Below are 18,433 nucleotides of genomic sequence, written 5' to 3' on the forward strand. Positions count from 1 at the left end.
AACATGGCCTGAGGAAAGTAGTTTCAGCAAATGAGAACACGGTTTATTTCGTAACAAACCAAAGAAAATGGTTTTGAAATGTTGCCTGTAAATCTGAGAGTTATTTTCTCCAATCCCCGTCTGGTGGATTCAGGTCAGGAACACAGACCAGAATGATCCCAGCAGGGAGAAAGTGGTGCAGTTATTGGACGACTTCAAGATCTCAGGCGTGAACGGGACCCGTATCCTTTCAGTACTGAGAACACAGCCTACACACATGCATAAATCATTTGAGACATCCACAGGTGTGTTTCTAGTGTACTCTATATTTGCGCAGTTTTCAGCTGCCGCTCGATCTCTTGATCCACAGCTGTGAGACTCGGCGCTCTGCCCAGATTCAGTTCAGCTCGCTCTCTTATTTGTGGAGAACAGCTCGCAGTGAGCTGGAGCTTTTGGCTTGTGTTCCCTGACGAGCTGGAATTTGTTCTCCAGAGATATGTTCAGCATCATTTCCCTTTAACATGCGCTGTCAGATGTGTGTATGGTGTTTGAAGTCCTCGGCCACCATCTGCTGAAGTGGATTATTAAGTCCAACTACCAGGGCCTGCCGCTGCCGTGTGTCAAGAGCATTATTCGACAGGTGCATATTTTTAATTCATTGACATTTAGTTTGGTTGTACAGAAAGTCAAATGCAATTCACAACATTTTCTCTCTCTCTCTCTCTCTCTCTCTCTCTCTCTCTCTCTCTCTCTCTCTCTCTCTCTCTCTCTCTCTCTCTCTCTCTCTCTCTCTCTCTCTCTCTCTCTCTCTCTCTCTCTCTCTCTCTCTCTCTCTCTCTCTCTCTCTCTCTCTCTCTCTCTCTCTCTCTCTCTCTCTCTCTCTCTCTCTCTCTCTCTCTCTCTCTCTCTCTCTCTCTCTCTCTCTCTCTCTCTCTCTCTCTCTCTCTCTCTCTCTCTCTCTCTCTCTCTCTCTCTCTCTCTCTCTCTCTCTAGGTTTTGCAAGGCCTGGACTACCTACACACCAAGTGTAAGATCATTCACACTGATATAAAGCCAGAGAACATCCTGATGGATGTGAATGAGGCGTATGTCAAGAGACTGGCCGCCGAGGCCACCGAGTGGCAGAAATCTGGAGCTCCGCCTCCCTCTGGATCCGCAGGTGACCCCAAGATCTCCTCTCAGATATGCAAGAGAAACATCGTTTAGATTATTAGTAGAGTTCCCACTAGGGTCAGTAATCAAGCACAAATGCTGCCGAAATATATAAAAATACCCAAAGTATTGAAATGCTGTTTCATATTTTTATTAGGGATGTCCCGATCAGGTTTTTTTGCCCTTGAGTCCGAGTCATTTGATTTTGAGTATCTACCGATACCGAGTCCTGATCCGATACTTCTATAATACATAAAAAAAGAATAAAGAAGAGCGAAAAACAGATCGAGGATGTTCCTTATTTTTATTTAATTCACCTTATTTTAACATTCAACAACTCTGTTAACAAACAGAGCACTTCTTTGAGGTAGCTTGAACAATCAAGTAATAAATAACATAAATTCTTCACTTTTGCAGGGCTTGAATTTCGATGCTGGGATTGCGCATAATTAAACCATTCCCGCAAGCCGCAAGGTTAGCTTTTATAGTGCGAGAAATTCCCGCACAAATATATTTGCTTCATCTCAGAGCAAATTATTAAAAAATAAATTCACAGATGCGAGAAAAAAGATGTCAAACTGTCTTTTATTTTCGAATTTAATTCCTCAATCAGCGGCATTTTCTGTCTTCCGCTGAGCCCTGGCCGTAGACAGATCATGTTTCACGCTGTCAATGCAGTGGTCTGCGTTGCTGATCTTATTCACACTATTGAGTGTAGGTGCAGCATTCTAACATTGAGTCATAATGAGCTGTTTGTGAAGAAATTATCCTCTTCCAAATGATGTCATTTTAATCACGAAATTGCAACATTAAAAAACAATTTGCTCTTTATGGTGTGCGAGTGATAGAGCGCGGCAGCAACGAACCAACTGATCAGCTTGCAGCGTAACAACATTGAATGTTCAGCCGAACAGCTGATCATATCTGTACAGGGCGCCTTATTATTTTTCATCTCCATAAATATATCTAGTAGTAAAGCTAATGCAAGGGCTAGAAATCAGTTAATCTTTTGCTGATACTTCCTTGTCATCATGGAGAGCGCAGTTCATGGTTGCGTAGCAACGACAGACGCCACGGGAGAGCAAGCGCTTGTGGAAAGGAGACAGCGGCGCGCCCGCGCTTTCACTTGTTTTTCACTTGGTCTAACTCTGTGCCACCGCATAACTATAGTTGTGTTAAAAAACAATGAGAATATATATATACATATATATCCGAGTCCTGATCGGGAGGTAACGTCCGATTCCGATCGAGTCTGAAACCACGTGATCGGATCTGGACATCCCTAATTTTTTTATTATGTTTCTTGAAGTTAGTTTATTAAGTTTTTCCATCCTTATTTTTACTCTCTACTTTACATCCACTGATGGTCTTACATGACATCTTTATCCAACATCAGTATCACGCCTGTGATTGATGGACAGACACGAGTTGTTCAAAGAATAATTCATATTTTAAGCTGGTTTAAAGGTTTGAGTTCTGAAACTTGCAGTATGTTTGTATTGTAGAGTATTTGTGAATTTGATTTATGCAAAGACCATAACTGTTTAAAAAAAATGTTTTTGTAATATGATAAATATATATTACAACTAACATTTTAATGTGAAGACTGGAGTAATGATGCTGAAAATTCAGCTTTGATCTTAAGAATTATTAAAAAAAAATATATAAAAAGAAGAAACAATATACTGCCCCCAAACTGAAGGTACAGTAATGTATAAACAATATGAATATCTAGTTATTCTTAATCTTTTTATTAGCTAGAAATCACAAATAACTGGAAACGCATTGGTCGAAAACCTTGTATTTAACATTTCAACTGGGTCAGGGAGTTTATGAATGTTCTGTTACGTACAGTATATTCTTATTGATCAGATTTTTTACATGAAATTGTTGCAGGTTTATTTCGCTGTAACTTAGTAACCTCACATCCATTCACCTCCTCTGACAGCTCAGCATTGAACATCTCCATTGATACATTATTCAGAGTGACGTAAAGTCTGCGGGATGTTTCTAAAAGGAGAGCAGTGACTCATGTGCTCCTCCAAACAACTGAAGGATGACAAATTCCCACAGTGTGAATCTCTGGAGAAGCTCATGTGCTCTACTTTTGAACTCTGTGTAGCTACTGAGAAATGTCCAGCTTTCATGATGTTGATTGTGCGCAACAAGATGCTGATGTTGTCTTCTCTTCTCATCCTCTTTCTCCACTGCAGTGAGCACAGCTCCGGCCCCAAAACAAGTGAGTGTTCCTCTGAGATTAGCTTTGTAGCGTCTCCCTTATTGCTTATCAAATAAATTACTGTGAAGTCTCCAGATTTTAATTTACTGTTCCACATCTGTTATTCACACAAACACTCAAACTCTTCTTGCATTGTTTGTCTCAATGGATTGTTCAGAAGATTAGAAAAATCACAAGATTCTCTCCTTCAGATGGCCAAAATGTCCAAGAACAAGAAGAAAAAGATGAAGAAGAAACAGAAGCGTCAGGCTGAGCTCTTGGAGAAGAGGATTCTGGAGATCGAGGGGCTGGAGAAAGGCCCTGAGGGAGGACAGGAGGAAGAGGAGGATGAAACGGAGACGCCCGACAGCACCCCATCAGTCCCCAGCAGTCACACACTGCATGACATCACAGCTGAAGCCACACTGGGTGAGGGATGCAGGACTCAAACACTGCATTATTAGTATTAGTACGGTTAGAGCAAGGCTTGACGTGACTTAGGCCAGTAAGCAATAGAGCTGGCACGCATTTCACAAGCTCTCTATTTGATTCTGAATCATTCGGGTGTATTTTGCTTGCGTATTAAAGAGATTCTCTCAAGGTTAACGCTGCAAATTATATAGGGAACCTTGCAACTTATTACATTACAAAGATAGTCATTCTAAAAATGATCAAAGGGGAGTGTTTAGTATTATTTGTATACTATTGTAGTATTTATTAATATTTTCAATTAGCTTTTATTTTTAAATTTCAGTTTTCATTTAGATTTTTGTAATTTTGTTATGTGCTTATGACATTTTTATTCGTTTTTTTTTTATAGCATATTTTAATTACCATTTTTAGCAAGTGTTTTACTTATTACTTATTTCAGTTAGTTGCCAAGGAATCATTTCTCATTTTCAAAATTTCTAGTTTAAGTATGCTTTTTAAATGTAATAAATATATTTCATTTTATTTAAGCTGTATTTCAGTTAACAAACATGATTTTTAATAGTTTTAGTTTTCTTTTTATTTAACAATAACAACACTTCAGTTAAATTGCTATTCAATCAATATAGCAAAAATATATAAAAATAGAATTTTAGATAAAAAATAGAGTGCCAATATTAATTGATGATAATTAAGCACAAAATCAGCATTTTACTGTTTTCTGAAGGATCATGTGACATTGAATACAGCTTTGACATCATATATTTATATATATTATTCCATCTATACATCCTGTAATATCCACTGAATCATTTTGATTCACTAAACAGAACCGGTTCTTAAGAGTAATTGTGAATTGAATTACACTTGCTGAGATTTTAAGAAACCATTAGATTGTTCAAATGAAGATTGCAATTAATTAGAAACACCATCATTTTACCTTGCCCCAGAAAGCAAGCGCCTAGCAACCGCAGATCAGTGCACTCAGAACACCTTAGCAACCACTTAGCAATGCTCTGACATCCATCAGCAACACCTTAGCATTATATCGTCAAGCACAGGCAAACACCACATTTCCTCTTTCTTGAAAAGTAAATGTAAATCTAAAGCAGTTGTTTATGCAATTAATGATATCATTATTAACTGGCTCAGTAGGCGCAAATATTTGTGCAATATCTGTAGTGTTGCAGAATCTCTGTGTAGCCACATCCCAGTCGTGATGAAAAAAACATGCTTCCAGCTACTGTCTTCATCGATTATGACTGGTGTAGCTACGCTTTCGAGTCTTGTGCCATGATATATTAGCGTTTCAACTCAGAGATTGTATTGAAATCCAAACTTCTGAACTTTTTTCCACTGCAGATGGTGTCTCAGATGGTTGGTCTCAGCTCAGAGGCGGCGTCAACGGTCACAGCTCGGGCCTTGAGGACGAGCAGAGCCTCGATCTCCAGCAGCAGATGAAGGACGACACCCCCGTGAACCCCTACGACAGCGGCACCGAGGGCTCCGACCCTACTAACCCTTACCCAGCATGCAACGGCACCGAAGAGAAAGAGCCCAGTCCTCCGTCCCCTGCCGCCACAGACGGTAATGGACCTTTGATTTGTGGCATGGTTGAGTCACAGTGCCCTAGGGTGCAGGATCAAGAGAGCCCCACGGCGGAGCTGAACGGCTCTGTTGAGGGCCCCAGGGCGGAGGTGGGCCTCACCATGGAGGTGGACCCCAGCGCGCAGGCGGTCACAGAGGAGGAGAGCCTGAAGGACGGTCAGTGCGGAGCCCTCGCTGGAGGAATGCCCCTCTCTTTAATTCTCTGTTTGCGCCTTACTAACTGCCCTCCCTCTCTCTCCGCCTCTGTGTTTTCCTAGAGTCTCCTAACACTGAACTGGTTTTGCTAACATACTAAAACAGCCTGATTTTGCACTGTTTAATAGCAGTATTAATCCAGGATAGGGATAGTTCACATACAACATGCTTTCGATGAAGTAGGGGTGGGCGATAGGACCAAAATCTTATATCACAATATGAGTCATTTTATGTCATGATAATGATATAGTTACAGTTAATTTGATTTAAATAAGGTTTTTTTTATGATATCAAAATAGCCTAAATAAAACTCTCAATCTTACTGAAGACCAGTAAACAGTGATAAATGAAATAGACTTAACTGAAATATTCCAAGCATGAATAAGAAATACTACATAAAATGTATAAAGCAATCAAATGTAGGAAAAAAACTGCATAGTCTTCACTGTGTAAATTAAATATACATTTATTCTTATTACAGTTACGAAAGCGATTCAGTCAAGAGCAGTGAGAGATTTTTTCTGTTGTTGTTGTTTGATCAGCATGAATATCGACAGATCCATTATACTCATGCGTTTTCATTACTTCAGACAAATTGCTGTTTACACTTGCAAATACATGGTCATTTTGACACATAGGTTAGGTATGTGTATTCAACTGTTCTAGCCCATTTAGGCGGTAAAAAGCACTCAGTTCAGTTCTCTCTGTGAGCAGCCGCTTCATGCCGTTCAGAGAGACAGCGCGTGCATATTACGAGATGATTTCTCTTTCGATGCTTATTGCGGTTTAAAAGGCCTATTTATAAATGGCATTGTAAAAAAAAACGCATGCAAACGCTAAGCTTTCCTGGCCGCACAGCAAAATCATGTGACGTGAGCGTAACCATGATAGAGAAGATGGTCCTAAATCTCTACCGGTGTATCACCCACCCCCACGATGAAATAAGTTGATTATAAAGGTGGAGTTCCACAGTCATGAAAGTCAGGTATTTTTTTTTTTATTCACAAGCGTGGTATAGAATAAGTCTGGACAGATCATTAATTAGACCTCAATAAAAAATCACTAAAAAATAATTAGTTGGATATGTGCCATTTTGCCTGTTTTCCAGTGTTTTAATGCAGAGGCCTCAGAGCAAACCGCAGCAGAAGTGCATGACCAAGAGTTTATTAAAACTGTCGGCTGCTCTGACAGAGTTCTTGTTGTGTTTAATGAGGTTGTGATGTTTCCCCAGCCACATAAGTGTATGTTCTTATCTCTAAGTGAAGCATAGTCAAGAGTATTTCTGTTTCACCAAACATTGTGTCACAGCAAGATACACTTCAGATACTCCAGTGAGCCAAGCATACATGAATGCACAAAACCAGGCTACAAAAAATGACGTGGATGTTTGTTTGACTAAAAAACGACTTCTTGAAAAACAAAATTTAGGTTTAAAGTGAACATTATATAATGGAAATTGCATTAAACTGTGGCGTACAGTTAACTGAGCTTAATACACACACACACGTGTGTGTGTGTGTGTGTGTATATATCATCCATCCATCTGTCTATCTATCGTTCTATCTATTTTTTTGTTTATCTATCTGTCTGTTTGTCTGTGGTTCTTGGAAGACAGACAGTATCTATCTATCGTTCTATCTTTCATTTTATTTAAAGTTCAATCTATCGTTCTGTCTATCTACAAGGTCTTTCGCACCGGGTAGTTCTAGGAGCGCAGTTATAGGAACTAGCCACCAGAGTGACTTCCCTAGGGCCGTTTTGCTGGTTGCATTCGCACCGCCAGTAGGAACTGTGACGTGAGCCGCGCTTGTTGTTGTGACTTATTTTGACAGCGCTGAGAACGCCAGAGCCTGAGCTAACAGCCCTCGCATTCTCCGTGTTCATTAGTTTACGATCTGTTTAAATGTACTGTCAAATAAAGTACATGTACAAAAAAGTAGACAGTAAAAGGTTTTAGCGTTTGCCATGTGCTTGATATGCCCAGTGTCGCTAGCTGAGCAGAAATACATAATCATGATTCAAGTTGTGTTGGATTTTCTCCTCAGCGTAAAGGTTGAGAGCTCCATCTATCACGGTTTCCCATGTTTGTAGAGCTAGTTTGTGGAGCAAATATATTGGCTATAATCTGTGTTTACACGCTTTTTAAAAATGGCGAGTGCTGGTGTTTCGCATGCGTTCGGCCAATCAGCGTATACAAACGTCCTATAGTATAGGTAGTTCCTATAGTGCTGGCTTAGACCGACTCTGAAGCAGGAGTTAAATTAGTTTCCCTAAAAGGCATTTCACGTATCTACCCCGAAGTGACAAAATAAAATAAGTCTGTACCAAATTTATAAGGAAAGACCAGTACTTTGTTTAGGCTTGGTCTGTAGGGAATTATAAACCTGCGCACATATATTCAAACGCACATAACTACAGAACCCATTCTTAATGCGCATGTGAACGCCATCAGCGTTTAAAGTCTGTGTAGAGAGAATGGTGTCGTCTTAGCGGCCCCTAATTTAATAACAAATGATCGTTGCGACGGAAGCGAATCAATCAAAACTAACTTTAGCTGGAAAATAACTTTATTAAAGAACCGCTATAAAGCCAAAACAATCTCTGTTACCCTAAATTATACGTTTATCTCTGTAAAGCTGCTTTGAAACAATCTACATTGTTAAAAGCGCCATATAAATGAAGATGACTAAAAGGCATTCCTAGAACTAAAATCGTTCCCAGTTCCTGCAGTTTGAACATGCCAAAAAAACGGGTATCTGTCTGTTGATCTATTTATCTGTCTGTCAATCTATATATCATTCTCTCTGTCTGTCTGTGAGTGTGTAACCACAGGTGCTCTAGCGTTTATAATTCAGCAAACACACTGAACCTCACAAGAGCCGACCCAGAATGTGTGTGTGGGATGGTGTGTGTTGTTGACTCTAAAACCGTCTTTCTCCTGCAGCTAAGAATGCTGCGGGAAACCTGCTACTCAACCCCCTGGAGCCGCTAAACGCTGATAAGATCCAGGTGAAAATCGCTGACCTGGGAAACGCCTGCTGGGTGGTGAGTCTGGACTTTTCCTTGCATGTATAACAAAAAAAAACCCAGCTCAATCAAAGTTAAAGAGAGAGTCCAGCCAAAAACAAAGATTCTGTAATCATTTACCTTTATTCTTGTTGATTGATGCATTAGTTGAATTGATTGATCGAGATGGTGATATCCTCATGGGTTTTCAGTGGCTAATGTAACTCTCGTTTGTCATCATCAGCATAAGCACTTCACTGACGATATTCAGACGCGGCAGTATCGCTCTCTGGAGGTGTTGATTGGATCAGGATACGGGACCCCAGCTGACATCTGGAGCACAGCGTGCATGGTGCGTTTGAAGGCTTTTTGATTGATAAGAAACACTGTTTTTGAAAACATCTCAGTCTCTCTTGCAAAAACTGTGAACCGCCTTATAAAGCAGCATCCTAACAAAGCACTCTACACAGGCACCAACTTTCCATGACACAAATAGCTTTCCATGTGGAGACTTGACCGAGTTTGGAGTTAGCCTGTTGCTAAAGTAATGACCCGATACTTGAGTTTTATTCCGAAAGAGTTAGCATGTTGTTAAAGTAATGACTCAATGAACAGTAAGATCAGACCCACAGAAAGAAGTTAAACTCCATCTGTATCAGCATTTCAAGCCCACTGCGTAACGAAAGAGTCTTGTCACGGCGTGGCGGCTTCAGTTCGGGCAGGGGTGAAGGTTGGTTTGGCCTTTCAGATAGCAACCTACCATCTAGAGAACTGGATCCTAGGAACGCTGTGTCCGCGCACACACATTCGTCTTCTCAAAGTGTGTCTCTCTCTCTCTGTAGGCATTTGAGCTGGCGACAGGGGATTACCTGTTTGAGCCTCACTCCGGAGAGGATTATTCCAGAGATGAAGGTAATTATTCTTCCACAGGCTGCCAGGGTTCATACACATTTTTACCAATACATTTCCATGACTTTCCCATTTTTTTTTTTTTTTTTTTGAGGCAACATTCATGACCTAATGTTCCATGAAAGTCTATGTATACATGCAAAATAAGCAAATTTAATCTTATCTTAATTTTATCTTAATTAAAGTTAATGACTGTTAATGCTATTCGATTCAAGCTGTGACTGTGCCAGAGGTTACCTCACGCAGAGAACATACCGTCATGCCATTAAATGCCCCAATGTATTGAAATTTGTTTAAAAAATATTAGCAATTAAACCAGGGCATGAATTTTGTTTTGGATAATGTAATTTAAAAAGCATATATATATTTTTAACATTCTATTATCCCAATTATATGTGTGTTTTTACTTTGGAGTAATTTTTGTGCAATATCTTACACACAACACAGGGAAGCTTGATTTCAATTTTTGAATTGAATTTACAAAGTCAGTAAACAGTCAGAAAAATAAAACAAATAAATTACAAGCAGTTGCACAAATAAATATCATAGAATAAATAGAAATAAATGTTTTTTTTAGGTAGATATAATAGTAGTGTTCAGGTACAGAAATATTACAAACATAAGTACTCAAATGTGGAATAACACTGGATAGTTTCACTGTAAATTAAAAACAGACTGGTTACGTTCACTGAAGACACAACCAACTTTGTTTACGAGGATACACACCAAGACCGGCGTTTTGAGATAATTGTGGTGTATTTGTCCATTTAAGCACAATAAGCCACAAAAAAATCACTCAGTTTGGTACTTGCGTCATTTTTAAATTGACAAGACTTAAATAGACGTGCAAAACTTTTGTGACGATGCAACAATGTCCCGGTTGGGCAAGTGACGATTCCATCAACTGTCCCGAAACGTGAGCAAGTCTTGTATCACCGTGTGCAGTGCAGATGCAATGTGCTGATGCGAAGCCATTCGTGTCATAATAAGAGCGAGAGAGAGATATGTGTGAAACAAATTTCCATGACTTTTCCAAAACTTTCTGGGTTTATTTTTCCAAAACTTTTCCAGGCCTAGAAATTGCTATTTTAAAATTCCATGACTTTTCCAGGTTTTTTTTACGACCGTACGAACCCCATGGTTTGGATTCCGCCCAGACAACTTCTCCAAAAACACTTCGGGAGAACAAATCACACCATGCCCTTTAATTAGCACTTGAACGAGAGCCATTGCAAGTTCACTAATGACGCCCAGTGCATCCATTTCTCAAGCGCAGTGTAATATTTGAGCTGTCATTACGGAGGTGGCACTGGGAGTTGAATCGCTGGAGAGGTTGCGGCCTCTAAGCGGTGTTCAGACCGTTTGCAAAAATCCGATTTTTTGCATCTCCAGATTTTATCCAGGGTTCCCACGAGTCCTTGAAATCCTTGAACGTTTGTGAATCTGAAAAAATAAATTCAAGGCCCTGGAAAGTTTTTGAAAATAAACATACATTGATACAGGTCCTTGAAAGTGCTTGAATTTATTTTTTAAAATTCCATATTATTCCCTCCGCTCTGCTAATGTGTTATTTCGCCAACTCTTCGTGGTCTATGAATACTAGCTTGCTTGATTTACGGACATTTACACGTTATGTTAAGTGTTTCCCGCGTGAAGTACTTTGTGTTGTATATTGCCATGACGTTCACATGTTCACGAAACTACTATGATGATAGCCCAGGTCAACGTTTCATTTTAACACCATGAAACATTGCAAAAATAGGCTGAAACGATGTAACCTTACTCTCTCTTGAAATGCGTCCCCACATTAAGTCCTTGAATTTGAGGGTATTGGACCTGGCAAGTCCTTGAAAGGTCCTTGAATTTGAAGTTTACCAAAGTGTGGGAACCCTGTTTATCTAAATGGGTTTTTGAAAGTCTGGATTTCCCCAAACACACTGGTCCAGCTGACCAATCAGAAGGCGGGGCTTCACAGAGACAGGAACTAAACAGAGCGTTACTGACAGACTGGGGAAAGAGGAGCTGCAACAATGGAGAAAATGTGTTTTTTGAACATTCAAGCGTAAAATCCTATTCTAGTAGAGCCCAAAAATCAAAATCAAGACTTTGTAAAACAGCTTAATATGCTCTCTTTAAAAACTTCAAATAAAAAGAAAGACCCATTATGTCCTCTTAAATATACAGGTACATTAGGACTTGACATGTCTGGTCTTAATAAAACATGTTCACTAAAATCAAGGACAAACATAAATTGGTGGGATCATAGATGACCAATTCAAGTCAGTAGTTTTAAAAGTTCCATCTAATGCTTGTTGTGAATGTTTGTAATCGCTATCTTCTCTGTTTCTTTTGTGAACAGATCACATCGCGTTGATCATCGAGCTGCTGGGGAAGATTCCTCGTAAACTCATCATGAATGGCAAATATTCCAAGGAATTTTTCACCAAGAAAGGTACATCTGTCAATAGACGCTCATCGCATGAGTAACTGCTCAGCTGACGTCTTTCACTTACTTGATAAACTTGCTCACAGTGTTCAGTAGCTTTGTGTGAATGTCAGAGTGATTAATGAGGTATGTCAGCGCTGCCATTAATGGGATGGCCATACATTTTTTTGAGTGTGCGTGAATGTCGCTGTGTAGTCTATTTTGAAACTGATACTTAACTTTTAATTGGATGTGTCCATCTATTTATGTGTGTGCTAGGTGACCTAAGGCACATCACTAAGCTGAAACCGTGGGGTTTGCAGGACGTGCTGGTGGAAAAGTACGAGTGGGCCCGAGACGAAGCCCAGAATTTCGCGGACTTCCTCATCCCGATGTTAGACCTCATCCCAGAGAAAAGAGCCACGGCTGCCGAGTGCCTCCGTCACTCCTGGATCGCCTCCTAGTGGCCAGAACCCTCCAAACCACACACACACACACACACACACACACACACACACACACACACACACACACGCACTTCTCTGAACTCATGAATGCTCACCACTGACAGACGCTGTCTTAAGAGCCGTTCCTGGTGTCCCGGCAGATATTATCCGCACGGATGAGGAGGTCCGGTCAAGCAGATCTAATCTGAATCCAGTTTGCAAGTCGTCGTTGCTTTTTTACGTAATGGGTATAATTTGAGTGTACCGTCATTTCAGTGGCCCGTGCTCTTGCTGATTTATCTAACAATCACTTTTCTATCAGTTTCCGTCATATCACAGGACGGTTTGAAACGCGTCAGGATTGATTTATCGTCTCGACAGGTTGGACTTTGTCAACTTACAGTGTCCATTTTCTTAAAAGCAGGAGTGTTTGGAGTAAAACGGACTCAGTAGCTGATTGTAGTTTCTCTTCACCGTATTAAGAAGCGATTGCTAATCACAAGTTCCTTCAAACTGTTTTCCATATCTTCATCTTTACATCAATGTCTGAATGAAGGGAGCATGAATGGACATTATTGAAGTTCTGAGCGTCTTCAGATTGAATGTGAGCTACTGTACAGTGCAGGAGAAACATGTATTTTTACCACAAAGGGCAAAAATAAAAGGTTAGAATTTCTCCATTTTGATTTTTATGCCACAAAATCCATAAAGGACTATCATAGTTAGAATAACTCATTGTATAACAGTAATAATGACGTGAATGCCAGGGAGGAGTTTTGGGATCAAGGTTTTTTTGAGTTACATTATCTAAAATCAGTGAGAACATTTCAAATTTTGTACATACTCATACCAAAGAGTTGGTTCGTCACACGATCAGTGTTGTACAGTCTTAAGCCCCATTATTTGTGTACAGTTTTGTTATAAATGAATGGCTTAAGAAAAATGTTTAAGAATCACTGATTCAGAGATGCCTTGAAATGAATCTGCAATGATCTGTGCATCTTTTTATGCTTTTCCTTCCCACAGTGTTGCTTCGAGCAATATTAGTTTTTGTCTCTGGATGAAGGCCTTGGCTTTCTCTTCGTTTGACCTTTTAACCCCTCACGAACATCATCTGCTTCTCTGCTCTCTCCGTTCTCATGAATGTCTCTCTGCTTTTGCTTGTTCAGCACTGAACTAAAACTGTTTCTGTAGTAACTTTAAATAAAGTTTTTGAAATGGCTTTTGGGACTTCGAAGTGTTTGTAGTTCAGATTAACGGGAACACTTAAAATAAGGTTTCATTTGTTAACATTAGTTGATAAAGTAACAATGACCAATACTTTTATCAGTACATTATTAAAACCCTTAACGTTAATGCACTGTGAACGAACATGAACGTTATTAACTAGCATTAAACAGGCTAATTAATGCTGTACGGATATATTGATCTTTGTTAGTTAATGCATTAATTAATGTTAACCAAAGAGACCTTAATGTAAAGTGTTACATGATTTACTCCTGAATAAATGAAGTGCATGTTCATTTTAATTTGTGCGTCGTAAAGCGAGCTTGTGCTTTCATGTCTTCACACAATGATTATAGCGCAGGTATAGATTTTTATGATTAATAATGCCATTCACAAGAAGGAGATTCGGAGCGGCACTGACAGAGGGTTCTCGCTAGTTGAACAAAGATGGATCTGTTTTGTGGTAATTGTGGGGAAACGTGTGGTGTATGATGGTCGCTTAGTAGACATGAACATTTAAATGAAAGACAAAAAGACTTGATTCAATCATGAATGGCTGAGCTTTTAAAGGGTTAGTTCACCCAAAAATGAAAATTCTGTCAGTAATTACTCTCCCTCATGTTGTTCCAACCGCGTAAGACCTTCGTTCATCTTCGGAACACAAATGAAGATATTTTTGATGAAATCTGAGCCATGTCTCACTCCTCCATAGGCTGCTATGTGACCGAAACTTGCTGGCCCAGAAAAGTTATTAAAGGGATCGTTAATATAGTCCAAGTAACTCCAGTGGCTCAATCTTAAGTATATCAAGCGACGAGAATACTTTTTGTGCGCAAAAACAAACAAAAATAACGACTTTATTCCACTATTCATTTCCTTCTCTCTGGGCCTCTAGTTGGTTCACGTAGTCTTTTTGCGCAGCGCGTCTGTGTTACACGTCACCACGTAGGCTCACTATTGGCCGACGCCGGTCATGTGTGTGATGCGTGATGACGTGCAACACAGACGCGCAGCGCAAAAACACTACGAGGCCCAGAGAGAAGGAAATGAAAAGTGGAATAAAGTCGTTATTTTTGTTTGTTTTTGCGCACAAAAAGTATTCTCGTCGCTTGATATACTTAAGATTGAGCCACTGGAGTCACTTGGACTATATTAACGATCTCTTTAATAACTTTTCTGGGCCAGCAAGTTTCGGTCACATAGCAGCCTATGGAGGAGTGAGACATGGCTCAGATTTCATCAAAAATATCTTAATTTGTGTTCCGAAGATGAACGAAGGTCTTACGCGGTTGGAACAACATGAGGGTGAGTAATTACTGACAGAATTTTCATTTTTGGGTGAACTAACCCTTTAAGCTGATTGGTTGAGTGAGCGATTCAATGATTCACTCATAACACACGGTGCTCGCTTGGAACATTCTCACTCAAACCACTGACTGCTGCTGCTTCTGACTGCTTTTACAGGGAATAAAGCTGCCCATAACTACTGCTCTAGGATCAGTTTTCGCCATAATAATAGCATATATTAGCGAAACCGATTTGGTGTTTTCACTCTGTCAAAGTTTCTATTTCCAATGTGTTTTTGCAGCGTTGAGCAGTGCAGCCAATCACGAACATATCAGTTGAGTTCTTGAAAGCAATGGCCGAATCAGACGTGTTTAAGTTGGGATCCACTCACCACTCAAAACACACCAGTGCACGCTCACGAATCCTCTCATTATGTTAACTTATGAGGCTAAATAAGAGATTCATTGTGCAGTCAGCTTCATTGATTATATCAGAACTTTGTGGGATTGCGATGAATTGAGATGAGTTACAGTGATTATTAAGGCAGCGCTCTATATATAATCCATTCAAAATCTGAATAAAACTTTTGTTGTGCTGCATTAGGTAAGACCATGGTTATTTATTATTCAAAATGGCTGCCATGCCAAATCATGCATATAGTATGATTGCTTTTCTGTTTAAAGGATAACTCTCGCCAAAATGCAACCTAGGCTCTTTTTGTTAATCTACCCGAGGCAAACCTTCGTTTAAAAGCATAATTAGAATGGAAACGCCACTTTTAAGTTTGACCGTATTTTCGTTTTTGGTCAAATTGCCTTTTGAATGGGAGTGCTTGGGGCTCTTCTATGATAGCATCAAAAATCACTATTTTTAAAACACTAAGAAGGCTCGACACAACATGAAACTTTGCTCTCAGTATCACCATAGGCTCTACACATGAACTCCAGCATTGACAACATTGTTTGCGTACACAGAGTTTACTAAAAAGAAAGATTTTGAACAACTCACAGTTGCTGTGTCCGCCGGTGTTTTGACAGTCAGAAATAGTCAATCTCCGAATGTGAATGAACTGACTCTGAATCAAAAGGCAATTTGACTGAAAACGAAAATACGGTCAAACTTAAAAGTGGCGTTTCCATTCTAATTATGCTTTTAAACGAAAGTTTGTCTCGGGTAGATTAACAAAAAGAGCCTAGGTTGCATTTTGGCGAGAGTTACGCTTTAAATTAAAATGGTTTGTGAACATGTAGCTGCTTTAATAGCAAATCATTTATGCTGGGATGTGTAGGTTGTTAGACACTATTTCATGACATTCTTTTAAAATGTGTTTTTAAAGAGGAAGCGCATCCGCCTTTAAGGCTATATCTTGGCTGACTCCATTTAAAGGATCCTTTGAAGGCTCTCTCCGCTTCACATTCTTCATTCTGCCTGTTTTGAAGGATACATCAAGTGTATCGTTCGTGTCCTCCAGTCGCCCACAATCCTTTGCACACATTCCAATTTGTAAGGAAAGAATTAGCAGAGTTTGTCCAATTTCACTGTCATGCAATCATTTTATTTATTTATTTAGGAGATCAAGTCATTGTTTTCTTTTGTTGTAAATGAACCATGTAATGCTAAACTTGTTCAAAAGTGTTGATTAGGGTTGGAGCGAAGGACTGAAGTTGCCCATCCCTGATCTACGCCGTATTATTCTTCTATTGGTCACGTGATACAAATTCACAGGTCAAAGTTCACCAAACTTGTACTTTGGAACGCAGCAAAGTGCAAAAGTTCTTCACATTGGCTTGTGTTTGTGGTCTCCAGCATTCACGTGTGTATGAATGAAAAGTGCAGTGTGAAACGATGTAATAGCAGAAAAAGCCAGTGAACTAATTAACGAATTAAAAATATTTGAGTCACTGCTATGGATGAAAGTCCACACCATAAAAATAAAAATTAGCTCAGTTCTTTCTGGTTTACTGATTTAATGTTTACTAAACTCAAAGGAATTTTTTTTAAACAAATGCTCTTAACAAAACACCTCAATTTGGCCTTGGTCTCATAATATAAAACATATTTATGCAGTTTATATATTAAAAAAAATATATATAAACGTGAAAGATGGTAATAACCTTTTACAGACACAAATGGATGATTAGAGGATTATTGTCCTTCATATTCCAGAGATGGACAGAAAGCGGTCTGTAGAGATGATGATGTGCAGAAGTCTTCATGCTTCCTCTAGAGAGGAAAAACGAGTTCTATTAGTTTACCAACAACATTCACCTCAGTGTATGAGAAATAATAGAACCGGAATGACATGATAAATAGTGTTTTGCTGAGTTGTTCAAGTGAATAATCACACTAATGAAAGGTGCACACAGACCCGTCACGGAAAATACAATTCTTTCTACTAGCACAGCACGCTTGAAGTGGGTTCTGTGATCACGTTATAGACCTTATGCACCAGAAAAACAAGGGCGCCGCCATCTTTAAAATATTGTCTTCTTTGAACTTCCGTTTTTGCAGTCGCTCTGGATATTGCTATGGCATTGCTGTCCAGGAGTAATTAGCTTTTGAAGTGGATTTATTTAATATAAAGTTAACGAAAGTTATCATGAGGATTGTAATGTTTAAACCAGATGTCTTAACAAATGTCAGTAGACCGGGAAGATTTTAAAACGAGCCGTTCATTCATAAATACGCAAGAACGCTGTGAAAATAAAACCGGAAGTCAAAAGACAACGAGCGCAGCGCTGAAAAGGGGCGGGGCTGCACATTCAGTACGTCTCTTTGGACATTGTTATTTTTACACAGCAGAAGATAAAATAAAATAAAAAGAAACGACACAAGATCCCTGCTTGCCCCGCGATGCTATTTTAAACCTGCAGTTCCTCCACTGCTCATACAGTCAATCGTTTAGTAGCCTAACACATCCAAGTGTTCTGGATTCAGAGCATACCTTTCTTCCCCTCCACCTGGAAGTCCTCTGGCAGAAGTTTGTCTTGCCGGTTTCCCAGTACGAAGGCCAGGAAGGATAATATGAGTGAGTCCATGATGCTGATGATGGCCAGTATGTACGCCCAGCGCACCGTACAGTTTCCCAGTGTGTATTTATCCGTCCGCTGTCCACACATCCTCTTCACCTCCTCCGAGTCCCAGCCGTCGGGGTAGATCATACAGCCTACCACCATGCAGGTCGCTGGATATGAAAAAGATACCCAGTCAGAAAAATATTACAAAAACTTACATTTTTGTGTAGGAGATATGGGTTATACAAGTTATACAACATTTGTTCTGGATTGGCTAAGCGGCGTTTAGCACTGAATCACTCCGCTTGTTTGCGTTTGCCTGTTCCAGACAAAGTTTTTCAGTGACCGTTTCTGCAGTTACGATGTTACGCCAATAGTTGACGAAATGTCCCTCAATCGTTCCCTCAGCCGATTCAATCAGGAAAGTGTTGTCTGAGTCTGACACACAACGGCTGCTTCAGGGGTTCAGCTTCGGTTTAGTTTGGAATCGTTTAAAGGGTCCGACTCAGCAAGATGTTAAAGAAATTAATACTTTTAT

At 39.7% G+C, this 18,433-nt stretch overlaps 2 protein-coding genes across 3 annotated transcripts in view; one reads left to right on the forward strand and one right to left on the reverse strand.

Annotated features, from left to right (window-relative positions):
* The window catches only part of srpk1b (SRSF protein kinase 1b), a 55,127-nt gene extending 41,539 nt beyond the window's left edge, over positions 1-13,588 (forward strand). For both annotated transcript variants that reach the window (XM_081357213.1, XM_081357212.1), the window contains 11 exons: positions 134-221; positions 513-619; positions 973-1,138; positions 3,345-3,370; positions 3,562-3,778; positions 5,141-5,542; positions 8,526-8,626; positions 8,832-8,939; positions 9,430-9,499; positions 11,856-11,948; positions 12,201-13,588. In XM_081357213.1, the coding sequence (XP_081213339.1) occupies positions 134-221; positions 513-619; positions 973-1,138; positions 3,345-3,370; positions 3,562-3,778; positions 5,141-5,542; positions 8,526-8,626; positions 8,832-8,939; positions 9,430-9,499; positions 11,856-11,948; positions 12,201-12,385 (1,563 nt within the window). In that variant the 3' untranslated portion in view covers positions 12,386-13,588. The remainder of the gene's footprint in view (positions 1-133; positions 222-512; positions 620-972; positions 1,139-3,344; positions 3,371-3,561; positions 3,779-5,140; positions 5,543-8,525; positions 8,627-8,831; positions 8,940-9,429; positions 9,500-11,855; positions 11,949-12,200) is intronic.
* A 2,830-nt stretch (positions 13,589-16,418) lies between these two features.
* The window catches only part of lhfpl5a (LHFPL tetraspan subfamily member 5a), a 5,833-nt gene continuing 3,818 nt past the window's right edge, over positions 16,419-18,433 (reverse strand). The window contains exons 2-3 of the mRNA XM_081358653.1: positions 17,826-18,065; positions 16,419-17,104 (exon numbers count right to left, since the gene is read on the reverse strand). Coding sequence (XP_081214779.1) covers positions 17,094-17,104; positions 17,826-18,065 — 251 coding nt within the window. The 3' untranslated portion in view covers positions 16,419-17,093. The remainder of the gene's footprint in view (positions 17,105-17,825; positions 18,066-18,433) is intronic.

The sequence above is a fragment of the Scardinius erythrophthalmus genome (assembly GCF_964197995.2).
Source record: "Scardinius erythrophthalmus genome assembly, chromosome: 25".
In the NCBI taxonomy this organism is placed as follows: Eukaryota; Metazoa; Chordata; class Actinopteri; order Cypriniformes; family Leuciscidae; genus Scardinius; species Scardinius erythrophthalmus.